The sequence below is a fragment of the Colossoma macropomum genome, unplaced genomic scaffold (assembly GCF_904425465.1).
Source record: "Colossoma macropomum unplaced genomic scaffold, Colossoma_macropomum, whole genome shotgun sequence".
Classification (NCBI taxonomy): domain Eukaryota; kingdom Metazoa; phylum Chordata; class Actinopteri; order Characiformes; family Serrasalmidae; genus Colossoma; species Colossoma macropomum.
In genome coordinates this window covers 28,138,256-28,158,374 of record NW_023494809.1, presented here as the reverse complement: position 1 = coordinate 28,158,374, position 20,119 = coordinate 28,138,256, and the positions used below count along the sequence as shown (strand labels likewise).

Sequence of the window (20,119 nt, the reverse complement as noted above, 5' to 3'; positions counted from 1 at the left end):
CGAACTCACAATCTCCTGATGACAGGGCCAACGCTCAGACGGTTGCGCCACTCGGAGGTGCTTTCAGACTTTTAACTGTTCTTTGACGCTGCAGCCTCGTTCTCCTACAGCCACGTTCGGACATTTCTTTCGACATTTCTTCAAACACAGAGCAGTTTGGATACGTCTCTTCTAGTTTTTTGAATAGAAACATCACCCCAAATGTTTATGAGTCTCAGCAGCGTGAAATTATGACAAATGTGGAGTTGGGTCGAAGTAAAAAGTCGCATGAATTCCGATCTGGCTGTTCAGGGTCGCTCTGCCGCAGATCGGATTCATATTGGATTTCAGTACCACATATGAAAGCTTCTCAAATCGGAATTGAAAATGTCAGATTCAGTGTGTTTATCTGTTCACACAGACACACAGACACTCATCTGTGTCACATATGAAGAAAAAGATCGGATTTGGGCCACTTTTACCTGCTGTGTGAACAAAGCCATGGATTCTGCGAGATCTCTGAAGGTACCTCTTGTATTTGGCTCCATGGCGTCAGCAGCAGATCCTTCAACAACAACAAACATTTCTTCTGTAAGTTGTGAGGTGGTGCCGCCATGGATCGGACTCGCTGTTCTAGCACATCTCCGCTCGATTGGATTGAGATCTGGGGAATCTGGAGGCCAGAGCAACACCTTGAACTTGTCTTCATGTTCCTCAAACCTTCCCGAACAGTGTGTGCAGAGTGGCAGGGTGCATTATCTTACTGAAAGAGGCCACTGCCAATGCAGAACACCATCGCCATGACCTGGTCCGCAGTGATGTTCAGGTTGGTGGCACTTGTCTAATGAACTTCCACAAGAATGTCTGGACCAGAACATCGCCCAGAGCACCACACTCCCTCGACCGGCTTGTCTTCTTCCCACAATGCATCCTGGTGCCATCACTTCCCCGGGAAAACGGAGCACACGTACCTGGCTGTCCACGGTCTGCAGCAATTTCTGGAATGTGCCACAGTGGCACTTCTGTGGGTTCAGACCAGACAGGTTAGCCTTCATTGCCCTCATGCATCTTGGGCACCTGGCACTCTGTCGCTGGTTCATGGTTTGTCCCTCCTTTGGACCAATATCAGTAACCTCATCACTGCTGACCAGGAGGACCCCACAAGTCTTGGCGTTTTGGGGATGCGCCGACCCAGTCGTCTGGCTGTAAGAGTTTGGGCCTGGTCAGAGGTGCTGAAGTCCTCAGGTTTGCCCGTTTCTCCTACATCCAACACAACAACTACATAATGACTGAATATATTCCAGAACCAGAACCTGACATGGCATCGTTACATGTTAGATAATCAACATTATTTGCTTCGTCTGTGAGTGGTCATAATGTTTTAGCTCATCAGTATGTGTGTATGTATGTGTGTGTGTGTGTATATATATATATGTATCCTGCCTTCCGCCCAGTGACAGCTGGGATAGGCTCCAGCACCCCACCGCGACCCAGAAGGATAAGCGGTTTAGATGATGTGTGTGTGTATATATATATATATATATATATATATATATATATATATAGACACAGACACAGTTGTGCTTGAAAACTCTTTAGAATTTTCTATATTTCTGCTTAAATTTGACCTAAAGATTTTCACACAAGTCCTAATAGTAGATAAGAAGAACCAAATGAAACAAATGAGACAAAAATATTAGACTTGGTCATTTATTTGGAAGAATAATGATACAATATGAGGAAATATGATGAAGTTTTAGGTCAAATTTATGCAGAAATATAGAAAATTCTAAAGGGTTCAGAAACTTTCAAGCACCACTGTGTATATATGTGTGTGTATATATATATATATATATATATATATATATATATATATATATATATATATATATACTTTTAATATACATATAGAATTTTAATCCAGCCTGAAATTGGGAAACCTTTTGCAATTGTCGGAAAAAGCATATTGGCCTCAGAATCGGCTTGGTTATCCTGTAGTGTGGTCCAGGCATTAGCAGTCACGTTCAGACAGGGGGGCAGAAGCTATTTCATGGCACCAGATGTATACATAATTTTGAGAAATACTAGCTGTATACAGTTTTAAGAAAATGATTCTGAATAATTGATGCTAAAAAACTGAACTGCTGCACTTGCAATGAATGTTAGTTCATCTTTTATCGTAATACAGGTGACAAAGTCTTACACCTAAAAAAAGTCTTAAGGCCTGATGCTGAAGCTCAGGCACGTGGCGCCGTCTACGTTGTGTTTGCTGGAATTTATATATCCTTACACTGGCATTTTGTTGTGCACAGTCATGATCGGTCTGAATCTGCTGTACACAGTTATGATCAAATCGTTTTGGTGTTTGAGAACTGAGGCCCCAGTGACTCCAGAAAAACCCACTTATTGCCTTGGTAAAGGCTAGTCTACTGTTTTCGAATTGTTGTTTTGCACTGTTGGACTACATCACACGTTCCCATCAGACCACAGGGATACCATCCAGTCTGCGTTTTTTTTTTTATTTCAGCTCCCAGAACATCTGTACTATGTAATCAAGGGCTATAAAATGCTTATTTGGCTCAGGTGTATTGGAAGCTGGAATATTTAAAAAAAAAAAAAGTGCTGGGGATCTTTGAGAACCTCCAGACGACAGAATTCATTTCAGTGGTAGTTCATTAACGCTGGTGTAGCGAAAGAATAGAATGTTAATATTGTGAAAAGTAAGAATCATGTTGGGAATTGTGTTTTTTTTGTTGTTTTGTTTTTATGAAGACTTTAAAAACAGATGCAAGTGAATGTTTTGAAATATGGCAGAACTGAAAAAGTCTGTAGTGTAGCTGGCATTTTTGCAACACTTAACAAAACTAGGTTTGTTTGCCATTAGTATGATCTGAAGTGGTTAGATCAGTGGTTCTGAAACTGATCCTCAGGGCCCCCCAGATGGTCCACATGTTTGTTCACACAGGGAAATATGGACTGTTTTGGGTCCTGAGGACCAGATTGAGGCCTTCTGTGTTAGATAATAGAAGTGAACACTGAATGGTATTACATCATTAGTTAATACAAGTTTTTTTTTGTTTTTTTTTTTTAAATTTTGTTGAGCGTCTGACTTTAAGGTGCAGTGTGTAAGATTTAGGGGAGTCCGTTAGCACAGGGTGGGGGGCCGGTCTTACCCCCAGAGGGCCGGTGTGGCTGCAGGTTTTCATTCCAAACAAGCAGGAGCTCACCTGATTCCACTTCTTTAATCAACTGGTTTCAGTCGAACAACTGATCAGGTGATCTCCTGTTTTGCTGGAATGAAAACCTGCAGCCATGCCATCCCTTTGCGGGTGTGACTGGACACCCCTGTATTAGCAGAAACGGAAAAGCATGTTTTTATTAGTGTATAATCACCTGTAGCTATGAATCGTTGTGTTTTCGTTAGCTTAAAATGAGCCCTTCTAAGGTCCCTTCAAATGAGCCCTGAAAGAGAACTTGTAGAGAGGAGAATTCCCACTCTGTAATGTCTTCTGGGTTTCTCAAACACTAGAGGGCGCTCCGGAGCAAGTATAAAATGAATGAGTTAATATGGAGCGTTTAAACAAAATCATAGTTTATAAATGCTTAAACATGTTTACATATAAAAGAATACATTCATATCCTGAACACAGAGCAGCATAAAACATTTTAACTCCGCTTTTAAACTCGAGTTATAGGAGTTTAAAACGGCGTCTCGTACGTACATAACGTCTGTGAGCACAAACAGCCAATGAGCTGCTCCGCTCACCAACCAATCAGCACTCAGTAGCAGTAATGTTAGCGTCCTGCTGCCCAAAACCCGTTTACTGTGGAAAAAAATTAAAGATATAGGTAAGTTTTCTTTGCTTTTTTAGTGAAATCCATCCTTCTACTTTCTAAAATTAAAGGAAAGTTCTGGGCGAGTGATTAGAAACTATTTTAACTTTTCGTTTTTAGCCGTTTAGCTTCATTCACTCCCATTACTTGAGAACTCCCTCACAGTGGCCCTCTGGCGTTTTGGAGTCATGTTTTTGATATAATAGGGGAAATAGGAAGAGGTCAGTCTCTTCATAAACTGGCTCTGGTGGCTCCTCTTCCAACAGAGGGCGCCATGTTGTGCCGCTATGTTTCTACGGAAGTTGAGAATAGACAAACCAAACACTGGCTCTAGAGGGCGCCATTCGCATTCTTACGCTGAAGCAGCAACTTGAATTTGGTGGCACTGTAGTTCCGGTTGGAAGACGTAGAAAGAAGAAGAATCAGTGGTTGCTGCTGTTGCTGGCTGACCATTTTAGGTTGCAAGAAGTTTGAGAACCCAAATTTTGACAAATGGAGGATCAGGTTTATTATTTAGCACAAGGGAGGATGAATCCTCATCATCAAAGAAGCAAAAACATGAAGAAGCAAAACGAAGTCGGGACAGGCGACGGCAGAAAACCTGCTGGCCACTGTAGGTTCTACTACACGCTTGGAAAGGGAAGGGTGAGGGAGGATGATTCAGATGGTTGCAAACTGCAGCCTCACCACTAAATCTTACACACTGCACCTTTAAGCTGGTTTTAATAAATGCTGCCAAAAACATTTCTAACATTTCTTTAAATGTTAGCAGTACTACTATGTAAATTATAGCTAATTTAACAAAAAATATACTAACTTAAAATAATAAAAGGTGCTCCACACGAAGTGCCACTCTTATACCCAGAAGACTTGAATTTATTATCGCTTTTAAGAGCAAGAAGTGCCACATCATTTTGCACTCAGTTAGTACGGATATAAGATACATAAAGTCATCAAGCCAATTTTTTTGTTGGGAAAAAAAATAAATAATGATTAGCAAACCTGTAAGGTTCAGTATTGTCATGAAACTGGAAAGAATGTAATATGGTCGTCTTTGTGGTGTATGGACTAGCCCATTTGTTCGTGGATGTAAATCAATAAAATATTTTATGAACAAAGTAAACTTGTCATCTCGATGCTTTCGCTAATAGGAGGCTCAGAGAAAGAACAGGTCTTTAGACAAAGGTTTATTTGACAAACAGTATAATGAGGATACCATAAATTAAAGTCAGCAGGCAACCGTATGCAAAATGCAGTTAAACATGCAACTTCTAACTAGCTTACTTTGACCTGGCCCCTCTTTTCGACTGTACAAATGCATGTATATGTTATGAATTATAGACGCTGACAGCACCATTTGTGAAAAATTGAAGATTGATGCTAATGTTAAAGGTAATGGGTTGCTAACGATTCCAGCATCATATCGCTGTTGTCAGAAACAAAACCTCATATCTCCAAAATGGTAACTTTACAGGAGAAGGAAAAAACCTACTTCACTTTTAATGTAAGTCAATGGAACCAGAATTTTTTCCAAGTCATTTTGGGATGTTTATTTTGGTCAGTTCATTACGAAATTTACACACAATGTAAAGAACAATAAGCATTTTCAAATTATGTCCAAAACTGAAAAATGGAGATAGGAGGTTTTGTCCCGACAGCAGCGATATGTGGATTGTCTTTATAGCTGGTCCAGATGTGAATGATACAACAATAACAGCACCAGAAGAAATTTTACAGGCCTGAAAGAACAGCATCAAGTCCAGAAATCACTCTGATTACAGTGGACAGTAATGTGCTTGTTGAAGACGTTTGGAACTGAAACTGCCCACCAAACCACACATCTACAGAACGTCCAAAATGATTTTAATAAGTGAACTTAAAGGCTGAGAGTCCAACAAATTGTCAGTTAATAGGCAGAACTTTATAGCCATTCCCAAAATAAAACAAAATGCTTTTTGTTATTGTTTCTTTTTCATATATATGTAGGACAGAAAATGGCAAAGAATATTGCACACCAAAGTTTTTTTTGAATATATAGTAATGTGCAAAAGCCAGAGAGCGCCCTTCATTTAATTTCGAGTTAAAATGGCCATTAAGTACTAGTCACAAGTTATTCATTTCTCAGGTAAAAATTCTATGGAGATTAGATATTAGATAATCTTGCATGAAAAAAAAAGTTTGCCAAAATGAAGTTTAAAAATGGTTAAAAGCTACAGAGAAAATGTGGCTCCTAACAACCACCTGGAAGAGCTGGTAGACACCAAAGCTGCCCCCATCAGATAAACAGCACTTCAAGTTTTCATCTCTGAGAGAGAGGAGAAAATCAAGCTGCTTCAGATCTGAAAACATCCACAGGTGTTTCTGTCCATCCTTCCACTGTGAGAAGACGACTCAGCGCTGTGGGTCTGAAAGGATGTGTAGCTGATCAAGAAGAACCTCACTGAGAAAAGGAGACGGACACATCAAACAAAGAAGCTGAACGATGGACTGACCACCCCAGAGTCCAGACCTCAACACCACTGAATGGGTTTGATTACTTCAGAAAATTATCAACCAGCTTCTAAGACTGAACTTTGGAGGTGTGTCTGCAGATTCTTTGAGGAGCTGAAAGTGAGTCTCCTGAAAGGAATGGAAGCTGGAATAAAGGTGAAGAGTGACTCACTCTGACTTTTGCACACTACCGTATCACCTGTGAAGAGTTATAACTCAGTTATGTAATCAAGTGAGCTTTCATGGGTTTTGTTATTCAGTGTTTGAAGGTTTGAGGAGGTCAGGGAGTGCATCTTATCGTGGATTTAAGCCAAGGATCTTGGGATTGGGAAAGGTTCTACATGGTTTCGCTAAGCTATCATTATTCCAGAGATTTGAAGGCTCTTACGCTGCACTCATGTCCTGCTTGAAACTCTCAAAAAATGATAGATAATGCAGTCCTGTACTGATATCTTGATGCCTGTGTTGATATTTTTCAGTAAAGTTTTCTTTACCTCAGTGGGCTTTACTTAGCTAAACCTCTTATAGAAAACTAGACTAAAAGTTGAATATCTGACATTTATAAAAATATAGAAGAATTCAAAATATATATGTAATATCCCTCAAAACCAGAACCCGAACAAAATATACATTTCACCAGAGTAAATGTGCTATAGCTATTGTGCGCTAACAGCTATTGTGCGTTTCAAGGCCAAAACAAGCCCAGCCGGTATGTTTTGGCAGAGTTCAGCAGCTAGCAGGTCTGTGATTGTCGCAAAAAAAAGAAAGCACCTCCCCTCGATGTGCTGTTGATGCATCTTAGGGTGGAGGAGCATCTCCCTTCACACAGTTACTTGTCGTTTTTGACAGCTAAGCTCAATAAAGAGGGCACAAACATCCACCAGTTCACCAGTCCTGCTGCTTTGGCAAAGGTTTGTTTGTCGGCTGCTGTGCAGGAAGTCTTGCAAGAACTTGTATGTGCAAGAAAAAAGTTTCCATCAGTGCAGAAAGTGCTATGGCAGATACACTACATGTCCAAAGGTGTAGAGACTTGCTTACGTTTCTTTTGAAATGAAGGGTATTAATGGGGAGTTTGTCCCCTTTTTTTTTGTCCCCCTTTACTCTTCTGGGAAGGCTTCAAGCTTGATTTTGGAACATTGCTGTGAGGATTTGATTATATTCAACCACAAGGGCATTAGTGAGGTCATGTACTGATGTTGGGCGATCATTCCAAAAGGTATTCGATGTGCTCCAACACTCCAGAGAACATAGTTCCACTGCTCCACAGGGTCCCATTCTATCTCCAATGCATTTCTATTGTGCACACATAAACATGTCAGCACCTTCAAGTGGCTGAATTCACTAATTACAAGGGTGTCTGAATACTTTTGGACATATAGTGTACATAAATTCAGTCTCAATGTCCACATCCCACAGCAGGTGGTCCTGTATTGTGTTGGTGTCAGAAGTGGGATACAGTGGATTGTCCAACAAACTGTCCTTATTTGCACCGTTATTTCAGTTGTAGGCAAAAACCTTGTCAAGACTTTAGATCGCTTCATCCTGTCCAGCCACCTTTTCGGATTTTCACCCTTCAATTCGTTCTCCATCTTCCTCCCCTTGCCTGTCTTGCTCTGTAATTTCTTGGACGCTGTCTAGTTGAGTCCTGGATGGGACCTCAGTCATCGGGGCAGCGTCTTCTGCCTGCACGACCACCTCCGTGTCCGATTTTTTCCTCTGGGTATTTGAATGAGAGAGAAAGGAAATGACATCAGTAATGTACTACAAAGCCATGACCCTTACCTTACAGGTGTGCCATGCACTGCATGACACGATAGATGTAATACACCAATTTTGGGCCTGTGGTTGTGCTCAGAAGGTAATCATTGCAAGTCTCCATTAGTGTCTTCCATAAACACATTGCATTCAAATTGTAAACAGAGCAAATTAGACCTAATATGGTTATGTTCACTTTCATTTTTTTTGTAAATGGGACATTTGTGGATTTAGCTTATAGCTTTTTTCATAATGAGTGCTCTCAGAGGAAACCCATGCTGATTGTTCCTCATGTAGCATCATGAAACTAAGGCCCAATCCCATTTCTTCTTATCACCCCTACCCCTTGTTTTCGAGTGTCACCCTAACCCCTTGGAACTGAGTTACAGGGTAGTGGTTGAAATCTTCCCTCTGAAATGGGACCCTCAAATAAAAAGAGCATCACTTCATTAACAGCTACCAGCGCTGCTCTGTAGGCAACCCTGCCAGTCTGCAGTGACAGCAGAGGAGGGTAAAGTTCAGCTCCTCACTGCTGGGCTTTAGTTACATTTAGGGCATCATATGCCTTCAAAGAGGGAGGCAGTTATTTATTATCACCCACCACTGATTCTTCAGTGATATGAAGCTGAAGTCAGAAATTCACCAGCTTCTTGTTCAAAGTTTCCCGTTCCACCTTAAATGGTGCAGCAGTTACATTCTGGCAGTTCAGGCGTCAGAACTGCTGGACTATTTAAGGTGGAACGGGAAAGTTAGCTAGCTAGCTACCGAGACATCAGCATACTGTTAGTGATTTTTTACACTTGTTATGAAAAAACGACCATAATACACTCAAACGACATTAAACTAAAATAAAACAATGATTATCGTAATTTTTAACGGAGAAAATTCTCACATTTGTGGGTTTCTTTGGTCTCTTGTTCAGCCATCTTGCTGTTTTTTTTCTCATAACTCTCTGTTTGGAGCCGCTGAAAACCCTCTGTCATGTAGCCCAAACACTAAGCCCTACAAAAATCGGGACACCCTACCCCTAGACGTGAACGCGCAAAACAGAGGGCTAAGCGGGGCGAGGGTTGAAATGGGATTGGGCCCAAGTCTGTCACAGTGAACTTTGTAAATGCGTCAATATGGCAAAAGCCTGCACTGAAACTTAAATAACTGTGCTACAGACTGGCTGCAGTGACAACAGTTCTTATTACATCACCATAAATGGGCTGGCTAAACAGCTGTAGGCTTAAAAAAAGTCTTATGTAAATATGTTTATGGTTATGACATCACACCCATGATGAATTTAAAACATGCTCTTTAGCCAGCTCAGTTTACGTATATTGGTTGTGTGGACTAGACAGTACACGATTAATGTTAAAACTAACACTGCTTCATAGAATAGAATTAAAACTGTATTTACAACCTAAAAATGTGCCTTTATACATGCTCTAAAAAGTTTGAAGTCACTATTTATAATATCATAAAGGCAGTGCTGTTGCAGATACAGGTATAAAATAATTAAAATATGATGCTTATATTCTGTGGGTTTCAAACAATTTGTAGGAAGCTGCAAAAATTATGACTTTTTCAGTGATTAATGGAGCTGCAGATATAGCAGTATAGCATTAAGAATGAACTTACTATAAAATGAATACACAGAATGTCTCCTATCAAAATCAGTGATCAGATCTCACATAACTATTCACAATAATTTCATGACAGGAAAATTACTATAAATGGATGATTAGTTTATTATTACTTAATTACCTTTAATAATTTAATAACATGAACTAGCAATGCTATTTCTTTTTGTTCTTAAAATACCTAACGTCATGTATAAACCATGGAGTTACACTTTAGTGTGTAGATTATGTCGCTGTTGTCGGATCAAAACCTCGTATCTCCAAAATGGTAACTTTACAGGAGAAGGAAAAAACCTGCTTTACTTTTAATGTAAGTCAATGGAACCAGACTTTTTTTCCAAGTGATTTTGGGCCGTTTGTTTTGCTCCATTCATCATGAAATTTACATGCAATATAAAGGGCATCAGGCATCTTCAAATTATGTCAAAAACTGAAAAACGACAAAAATGGAGATACGAGGTTTTCTTCCGACAACAGCGATATGCTGTATAAATTATTACTGAATATGTCAATATGACACATAATTCCAAACTCTTGAATGGGGGTTCGTGTTTTGGAAAGATTCTGCAGCACCTCGATTTTTAAATTTGATGTTTGCTTACCTGTTTTCGGTACACATAGCACGCAGCCACCGCCACCATCGTGGCCTCCCCCAGGAAGCCAGCCAGCAGAGAGCCCACTCCCAGCGTAGCACCATGGATCCTGTTCAAGAATACAGTCCTGAGTCCAGCGCCTGAGCATTTTACTCAATAAATGTACACTGGTCCCCAGAACAGCCTGCATATTGTGCATAATAAACATATACTGGCCACTGAGACTGCTACACATTAGCAGGGCAAATGCATACATTTGATATTACAACAGAATTTATTCTGTTACTGTGGGTAGCCTTTTTTTTGGTTTGCATTTTTTCCATATACAGGAAAGTACATGCATATATCATGCCAGGAAGACTTGCTTTACCATCTATGGAGAGGTGTGAAATGCCTGCATTTAAGCCCAGCCATGTATTTGCAGCTCTAGTGGTCCACAGATATGTGGCTTTGAATCATCGTTAATTCAAAAGCACTCAAGAACATCTAATCTCCATCCTATTTTTAGGCCGTCCAAAAATTCACAGGCAGCATGACATCAAATTAGTTCTGGATAAAGCAGACACAGGCAGGAATGTAAAATCTGGGAGAAAATTTGCTTAGTATCCCTTTCTTACTGCTATTCCCTACGGATTCCTGTTACAGGCCCTACTTACATACGCAACACACTCAAAAATCCTATAAAGACGTTTATGAATGCTAAATGTATATTATATAATACATACACCGATCAGGCATAACATCATGACCACCTCCTTGTTTCTGCGCTCATTGTCCATTTTATCAGCTCCACTTACTATATAGGTGCACTTTGTAGTTCTACAGTTACAGACTGTAGTCCATCTGTTTCTCTGATACTTTGTTAGCCCCTCTTTTACCCTGTTCTTCAGTGGTCAGGACCCCCATGGACCCTCACAAAGCAGGTACTATTTGGGTGGTGGATCATTCTCAGCACTGCAGTAACACTGACGTGGTGGTGGTGTGTTAGTGTGTGTTGTGCTGGTCTGAGTGGATCAGACACAGCAGTGCTGCTGGAGTTTTTAAACACCTCAGTGTCACTGCTGGACTGAGAATAGTCCACCAACCAAAAACATCCAGCCAACAGCGTCCTGTGGGCAGCATCCTCTGACCATGAAGGACTAGAGGATGACCAACACAAACTGTACAGCAGCAGATGAGCTATCGTCTCTGACTTTACATCTACAAGGTGGACCGACAAGGTAGGAGTGTCTAATAGAGTGGACAGTGAGTGGACACAGTGTTTAAAAACTCCAGCAGCACTGCTGTGTCTGATCCACTCATACCAGCACAACACACACTAACACACCACCACCACGTCAGTGTTACTGCAGTGCTGAGAATGATCCACCACCCAAATAGTACCTGCTCTGTGAGGGTCCATGGGGGTCCTGACCACTGAAGAACAGGGTAAAAGGGGCTAACAAAGTATGCAGAGAAACAGATGGACTACAGTCTGTAACTGTAGAACTACAAAGTGCACCTATATAGTAAGTGGGAGCTGATAAAATGGACAATGAGCGTAGAAACAAGGAGGTGGTCATAATGTTATGCCTGATCGGTGTATATATACACATACACAACTATAGCTCTGCTATATATACATATATAATATTATATATAATATATAACCATATCGCTGTTGTTGGAACAAAACATCGCATCTCCAAAATGGTAACTTTACAGGAGAAGGAAAAAACCTACTTTACTTTTAATGTAAATCATGGAACCAGATGTTTTTCCAGACCATTTTGGCCATTTCTGTCTGTCCATTCGTCAGATATTACTAATGCAAATAAAGCATTTATTAATGTATATTTAGTTCAAGTTATGTATGTGCTATGAATGTCTTCTGAACTCCCCGAGAGTTTTAGTCAGAAACAAAAAAGTGCAGGGTCCCTTTTCGCTTGATGGGAGAGAGAGTCTTTCCTACCAAAGTAAAAATAAGTGACGTACGCAGTAGAAGCAGGATGACCAACATAAACCAAACAATCTGAAAAGCAGAGAAACTAGACATACAGGTACTTATGCAACCCTACAGAAGCGCTTTGTTTTCGTACAGTCATTGCTCTGATGTTTTGCATACCCCAAATAGGGAAGCACAGTCAGGCTTATGATCAGCACAGCGATCCTCAGCGCAGAGCTGGGCGCTAGCACGAAGGTCTTCTTCAGGGTCATCAGCCAGCCTGTCAGATGAGCCCGAACAGTCACTGCACCACAAAGAGAGAGTCAGGAGTCACATGGGGCCATTGTTAGTCTCTCACAGATGGAGAGTTCGTTTATTTAATTTCCAGGTTTAACTAGCCGTTAGAGTCAGAGTCAGAGACTAGAGTCAGGAAAAACACATACGCTACACTCTTAAAAAAGATGGTTCTTCAAGGGTTCTTTAGTAACCCTCTTTGAGTGTTCATGGCTCTTTATAGATCCGTTTTCTTTACTAAAGAACCCTTGATGAACCCCAACAACTGAACATATCATCACTCATTCATTCCTTCATTCATTCACTCATTTATTTCAGCCTCCATTCTTTTTGGAAGAGTTGTTTTCAGTTTTTCAAAGAAATCTGCAGGATGGTCTTTCATATCTCCAAAGTGTTTTTACGAGCCAAGAAATGCCAAACGCATTCAGTGATGTTGAGGTCTGGACTCTGAGGTGGTCAGTGAATTGTTCTAAAATCTCCAGAAGCTTCTTTGTTTGACTTCTAATCAAACAAAGCTCCAGCGCATCTTTTCGAACTGTCGCTCACGCAACATCATTGGACCGCTGAACGTGCTCGGAGGAGACGCTAACTGCCAGTTCTGAGTGTCACTGAGTGATGGGGGAGACGGGGGGCCATCCTACCCAATTGCGCTCGCTTGGACTCCCAGCACAGACGGCTGTAGCATCACCAGGGATGAACTCGCGATCTCCTGATGACAGGGTTTAGATGGTTGCACCACTCGGGAGGTCATTATTATTAAATTTGAAACGGTAATTAGACACATTACTAATTTCCGCCCAAAGTAGTGAAGTTACAGTAATGCATTACTTTGTAACTCGTTACTTCCAACACTGGTAATCAGAGAGCGTGGGCGCTAGACTGGCCATCCTGGAGCCCAGACCTGTCAACCACTGAAAACAGGTGGTGCGTTATGAAGCGCAAAATATTACAATATGCATAACGGAAATGGGCAAAAATTTCCGCTCTCAAAACTGGATCAACTGGCATGACCAAACGATCATTAAGTGTAATTAAAAGGACAGGTTATGTAATGTCTTATTGTCGTGGTAAACCATGCACCCATCCCAACATTTTTGGGATGTGTTGTGGGCATCAAATTTGTTATTGTGTTTTTGTACCGTGTTCAATGTAATGCAGGTCAAACAGTATTTACTAATCGCTGCTTTCTGTTTTAATTAGCCGTTCAACTTGTTTGGAATTGAGCTGGTATTTTGGCTTTGAAATTGTAATTTGTACATGTGAATTGATCATGTTGACAGACACCATGGCTTCAAGCAGTGGGTGTGGTGGACAAGGGATATAACCTGGCACAGGGAAGAAGGAGAAGACCCGCAGAGGAACAATGCAGAGCTGTGCGAACGCGGCATCCACCCCTATTACGTCCACCAGGATCCGCTCGGACACGCCAGGTATCCAGAACACCATGAAGCACAGCTAGACAGATAAATACACACATATACATGCATGAGTATACAGGAGAGAACAAATGTGTCACCCTTACTAAGCATTATTGTTGCAAAGAAGCTGAAAGGGCTAATATAAATAACCCAGCCTGCACAGGAAACATGTCACATTTGGCAAAACAACAATCTAATCCTGTCAGTCCTGCTCTGCAGTGTGCATTGTTTCTCTGCTGGCTGTTTTTCTCTAACGTGCACAGTGTTTTTGACCGAGTCCAGGGGCCAGAACGTCTGTCATCATTCTAGCACAGACATGCAATCAGGACTCGTCCCACAGAGCTTTTTCACACACTGCGCCCGTTCCCTCGCCCAGCGCCCGCGGCCATGCCTCCCTGCCGTGCCGCTCGCATGCTGGGCCAGGCGCAGGCTTGACTCACTTGTTTACAGCGCAGAGCCTCTCCAAGAGAGCCCGCTGGCCCGCCCCCTGGCTCCTCGCCACGCCCTCCTGAAACTCGGCCCAGACCACAAAACATCCTGTTATTGAACTCAGAAAAACCGAGTTCCAACCACAGCTGGTCCCCGAGGCTTGGACATCAAAGCAGCGCTGCCTCATCTCTATTGACCAGCGTGGTTTTTATTGTTTTTTCCCCGCTGTAATGGCACCTCTGGCTACAACATTTATCAATGGTCAAGCCACAGAAAACAAAACAGCTGACTGGACTGCCAATAACTACACCTTTGCATGTGCTCTATTATTTCTCAAAAGCCAAACAAAAGATACCAATTTGGCATGTGTCAGTGTTTGGATCCAGCATGTTATCTGTAGTTTGTGATGTTTACAAGGGCATATTTTGGGCGTTTTCTGTTACCTTTTATGGGCATACCAGCTTTACTACCTCTTAAAAACACAGAGACAACCGCTATTTAGAGAAAAACACAAACAGAGATGAAGAACCTAAACGTTTAAAGTGACATTCTGTGCAGTTTTTTGTGATTATCGTACGTTTGATGCAGGCAGGATTAATTTCTGGCCAACTAGCTTGCAGGCTTGCAGTCTTCTATCCATACCTGCATTCCAAACTGTCTTTTATGCCGATAACAAATGATGTGGGTTGTGATTCAAGGTTATGATGAAAGAATGTGCCTCTTATAAACATAAGAAGGAATGGGGAATCCCACCCACCATTAGTTTCCCACTTGTCACATTTATACACCTCAACCAGCACAAATCGATCACTGTTAGTAAAAGGCAACGGACAGAAATGTGCTTTGAGCTTGGATTCAGAAATAGTCACCTTATGCTAATATATATGGAGATATTCAAAGATAGCGTGTTATTTGTTCATCTTATTCGTACATCATCTATTATTACTTTTTATTCTACATTCTGTTCATACCAGCATACAGTTTCTGGGTCAGTCATAGAATTGGGGGGTGTCTCAGTGGGTAACATCTGTGAAAGCACTATTAACACTGAAAGTTATACACACATGTGGGAGCAACATGCTTCGTCTCTTTTAGGACAGGGGTGGTGATAGGAGGGGCACGATGTCTACAACACAAATATAAGCATTTTATTTACTATCCAAAACCACCAGTGAATCCGGATGTGTCTTCTGAGTTTTATATCGCTGTTGTCGGGAAACAAAACCTTGTATCTCCATTTTTGCAGTTTTTCAGTTTTTGACATCATTTGAAAATGCCTGTTGTTCTTTACATTGTGTGTAAATTTCATGACGAATGGACCAAAAGAAACGACCCAAAATGACTTGGAAAAAATTCTGGTTCCATTGACTTACATTAAAAGTAAAGTAGGTTTTTTCCTTCTCCTGTAAAGTTACCATTTTGGAGATACAAAGTTTTCTTCCGCCAGCAGCGATATTGTAGAGTTGAACCGTAAAACAGTGGCAGATCTGAAAAAAATATTTTCTTCGGCCTTGCATGTGCCTCCATTGTAAATGGATCAAACAAGTTTTCTGAAACTAAAATAGGTCATAAGCTTACAAAACTATCAGAACACAACGTTTTATTCATCAGGCAGCGAATTCATAACCATTTTAAGAAAGAGATTTCTGTGAGGGAGCTTTAGAGACATTAGATGCATGGAACATCTGGGTCTTATCTTCTAGAAAGAGGCGTCATGTCTAATCACTGAAAGACTTTGTTCTGAAATGGTGCAAAATCTGTGGAATTGCCTTCTAAGAAATGCTTCGGCAAAAGTATCAAAACATTGGGCCTCGTTCTCCAACCGTTCTTAACCCTTTGATATCCTCACCAAGAAAAAAGCAATGGAATTTTGTATTTTGTATTTTTTATTTTTTGGGGCAATAATAAAAACAATTGTTTTTTTTTCTCTCGTATTTTTTAATCCCACAGTTTTTTTAAATATTCACATCTACCAAATGGTCAGGATGGCACTTTGTGGCATATATAGTGACTCAAAATGTGCTCTACCAAATTTTTGAGCAGAACATTAAAGGGAAATTTTTTCTTAAAACCCACTCAGCAAGTTTTAATGAAGATTCTGACATCCACCGGTGTTTTCTTATCTACACACACTCAAGAGCACGAAGGTGAGAACAGTTCTACGGTTTCAGAACGTCATGAATCTGACGTGGACTTTTTCTTAGAACCTTTCTCAAGAACACATTTAAGAGGCCCACTGACCCTTCATTTAAAAAAAAATTGAACATGGAATTCTCATTCCAGCAAATTAGCAAGAATCTAGCAAGAAGCAAACAAGAAGTTTTCATTTTATTTAAAATGTATTCTTTGATATATATATATATATATTTTTTTTTTTATATATATTTTTAACCAAAGCAGGATTCTGCAATTCTTTGGAGCAACCACATAATTACCAGTCAAAAAATCACAGTTCTGTCAGATCTTGAGCTGAAAAACCTCTTCTGTGATCTTATTTTGTTGAATATGGAATTAATAAAGAATTTGAATTTGACTGATTAATATTTAAATAATATACGTATGGATTTAAAATTTCCTGTTAAAATAATTTGAATTTATTTACTGTTAAAGTGTTCAGGACAAAATTTTCCATTTTCACTTTTTTTCAAAAATTACAACCTGAAATGCTATTTAAAAAAATACATTTTCAAAAGGGAAATGAGGCCAAAGGTAAAGTGTTCAGGTTGTAAGATCTGGGATGCAATTAGAGCTGGGCGATACAGCAAAACGTAACATCACAATATTTTAATAGGTTTTGTTACGATACACAATGTGTCCAATACTTCTTTTTTCTGATATGCAAATAAGCCAGAACAGACAAAGTAGTTCCACATTTTAAAAATACTATCAAGAACTATGATTTCAATTACTTGTAGTCAACATTTCACACACATGCTCTCTTTTTCATCAAACATACGGATGTAATTTATCTTGATAACGATACAGTCATACTGCCCAGCTCTCGAGATAATTAAACTCTCATATAGTCAATCACAAAGCCCCTCCAGGCTACAGCAGAGCAGCCAACACCAACAACAAAGCCTAGATGGCAAGATTCCAGACATACAGCAAGTACAACCAGTACTTTTAAAATAACAATGCAGTTTACATCATGCATAATAAGGCCACTATTGACTGGAGACTGGAAAATATATTAAAGAGCAATTCCAGCATTAAAAAATGTGCACAGTTCAATCATAAAGTCCATTTCAATAACTTTCTGTGAGGGGGCATTTAGAAGTGGACATCTGGTTCCTGTCACCACCACTGTGAACGATTCTGACTGTAAGTTTCTCTAGAATGGAGCATTTCACAACAAACCACTCTGAATGACTCTGTTTACATCTTAGCCATTTAATTATGTAGAACTTTTGAAAAATTGGTGGAGTTCCCCTTTAAGCCATTAGTAGCATAAATGTGTTACAGCTACGTTTCACGCCATCCAGCCATATTTGTCAGTTTATCACCGTTCACCGAGATGATATGCTTAATAACCTTTACCACTAATTAAAGGGGAATTCCACCATTTTTTCAAAATTTCTCTATTATTAAATGGTTAAGATGTAAACGGAGTCATTCAGAGTGGTTTGATGCGAAATTCTATGTTCCAGAGAAACTCAGAGTCAGAATTATTCACAGTGGTGGTGATAGGAACCAGACGTCCACCTCTAAAAGCTCCCTCGCAGAAAGTTACTACAAAGAAGTGGTTATGAATCCGCTGCCTGATGTCTGAGTCATTGCTTTATGATAGTTTTGAGATGAGAGTTTGGCCTAATTTTATTTTTTAAATCCATTCTTTTTAATTTTTTAATCCATTTTTCAAATTTTTCCAGATTTCCCACTATTTTACACCAACATTTCATATAAAACTGAGAAGACGTGTAAATTCACTGGTTGTTTTAGACAGTAAATAAAATGGCTGTATTTGCATTGTAGATAGAAGTGGAATTCCCCTGTAAGATCACATTTGTCAGACTTCATTATTGCCTCATGAAACACACCTAATTTAACTCCTCAGCTGATTAACAAGACAGCCGTGAATTGAATTCAGAGCATTAAATGAGGGAAAATGCCAATCCCTGCAGAGCTGCGGCCTGGAAGTAACAGAGTTCGACACCCCTGTTTAAAATGAATAACTTTAATAAGCCTAGTATTCAGAAATACAATGTAGCAGGTCAATGAACTGTATTCATTTGTACGTTTCAGTCTGTAAAACGTACACAAACTCACAACGGTAAGGCAGTTAAAGCAAATCTACAATACATACGATCTCCGAGCCCATCTTATCTGATTATCCAGTACGTCTGCTTATCAGGCGAGACAAGCCCTGACCTGTGCGCGCAGAAGTCAGTGATTCCCTTGTCTTTTATAAGTCTCTCTCAACTGCTGCTACAAGTGCCAGATCCTTACAGTGGATAGACACAAGTCCCCATCTCTCAGCGTTTCGTGTGACTCCTCCTCCATCTCCTCTCCGTACGCAGAACATGTGCACACAAGCCTCACTGCAGGCTACTTTTTATTGCATGGATACATCTTTTATCATCATCATCATCTGTTATTGATCCTGAATTGCAACAAAACAACTAATCCTGGCAGGCTTTGCACTCACGCAGAGCCGCTTATAATTTTAGCTCCTGTAGTCGACACACAGATGCGTCAGACAGGAAAGAAAACATTTAAACTTAGCCTTTTTACAAGCAATGCCTCAAAGGTACGACCTGTGTTCCAGGCCTAACGCCTACGAACTGCATCTGAACAGTGAGACACAGAGTGAGAGGCTACAGTCATGGAGGAGTCGACTGTAAACACATATACACTCACTGGGAACATGCAGCCGCTGCTGCTCTCACTGGACACTGGCGATGAAAACTGAAACTGCATCCACATGATGAAAATAATTGTTACAGAAAGTACTAAAAAATATTCTGATTAAGCTTAGTTTGTCCACTGATGTAGTTATAACAAAATGCACTGCTTTGTCAATGAAAAAAGTCAAAATTGTGCAAATAAGACAAAGGGATTAACTGTGATTAACTACGAAGAATAATGTGATTAACCACAATTAATTGTTTTAATGATTTGACACCTCTAGTTAAAATATTTCATAATATTTTGCATATTGCAATAGCAGTATCTACCTATATAACCAATAATTAAAATGGAATTTCAGCCATAACAGGAGGTTACTTTGGTTCGGTTGGTACATGCCAGGAGCGTTTGTTTTTCCTGCTCTGACACCAGAAATGGTACAAAAAACTGTAGTGCTTGGTTCCTTTAGGACTCAAGAACCAATAGAAGCCATGTGACTTTAATTTAAACAAAAACAGCCCAAAACAACAAGGAAACAACTTTTAGGATGATCTTCCACAGGAATGTGAAGTTTTCTCTTTTAAGTTAGTTTTTGTCTCCAAAAACCAATTTTGAGTTACACTTTGATCAAAAAACCAACTTTGATCAAAATTGGCAAACGTAACCTTTCTGCTGAATGACGTCTACTGGGAAAAGCCTTTATAAATGTTTATATATGTTTATGTCAGTTGTTATGACAAAGTTATCGTCACTTTTTCTAAAAAAAAAAAAACTTATCCATACATCCTTATTTTTTCTGATTTTCACTTTTCAGCATCCCCTTGAGTTGAGGACACCAGCTGCCCTTTATGTTGTGAAAAATGATGAATGGATCAATAGAGATGCTCCAACATTGCTGGGAATGAAATGTCTTTTCATTAACTTCCA

General features: G+C 40.0%; 1 protein-coding gene across 1 annotated transcript in view; it reads right to left on the bottom strand.

Annotated features, from left to right (window-relative positions):
• Positions 1 to 7,179: 7,179 nt before the first annotated feature.
• The window catches only part of ankha (ANKH inorganic pyrophosphate transport regulator a), a 35,933-nt gene continuing 22,993 nt past the window's right edge, over positions 7,180 to 20,119 (bottom strand). The window contains exons 9-12 of the mRNA XM_036558650.1: positions 13,823 to 13,952; positions 12,384 to 12,507; positions 10,289 to 10,388; positions 7,180 to 8,019 (exon numbers count right to left, since the gene is read on the bottom strand). Coding sequence (XP_036414543.1) covers positions 7,870 to 8,019; positions 10,289 to 10,388; positions 12,384 to 12,507; positions 13,823 to 13,952 — 504 coding nt within the window. The 3' untranslated portion in view covers positions 7,180 to 7,869. The remainder of the gene's footprint in view (positions 8,020 to 10,288; positions 10,389 to 12,383; positions 12,508 to 13,822; positions 13,953 to 20,119) is intronic.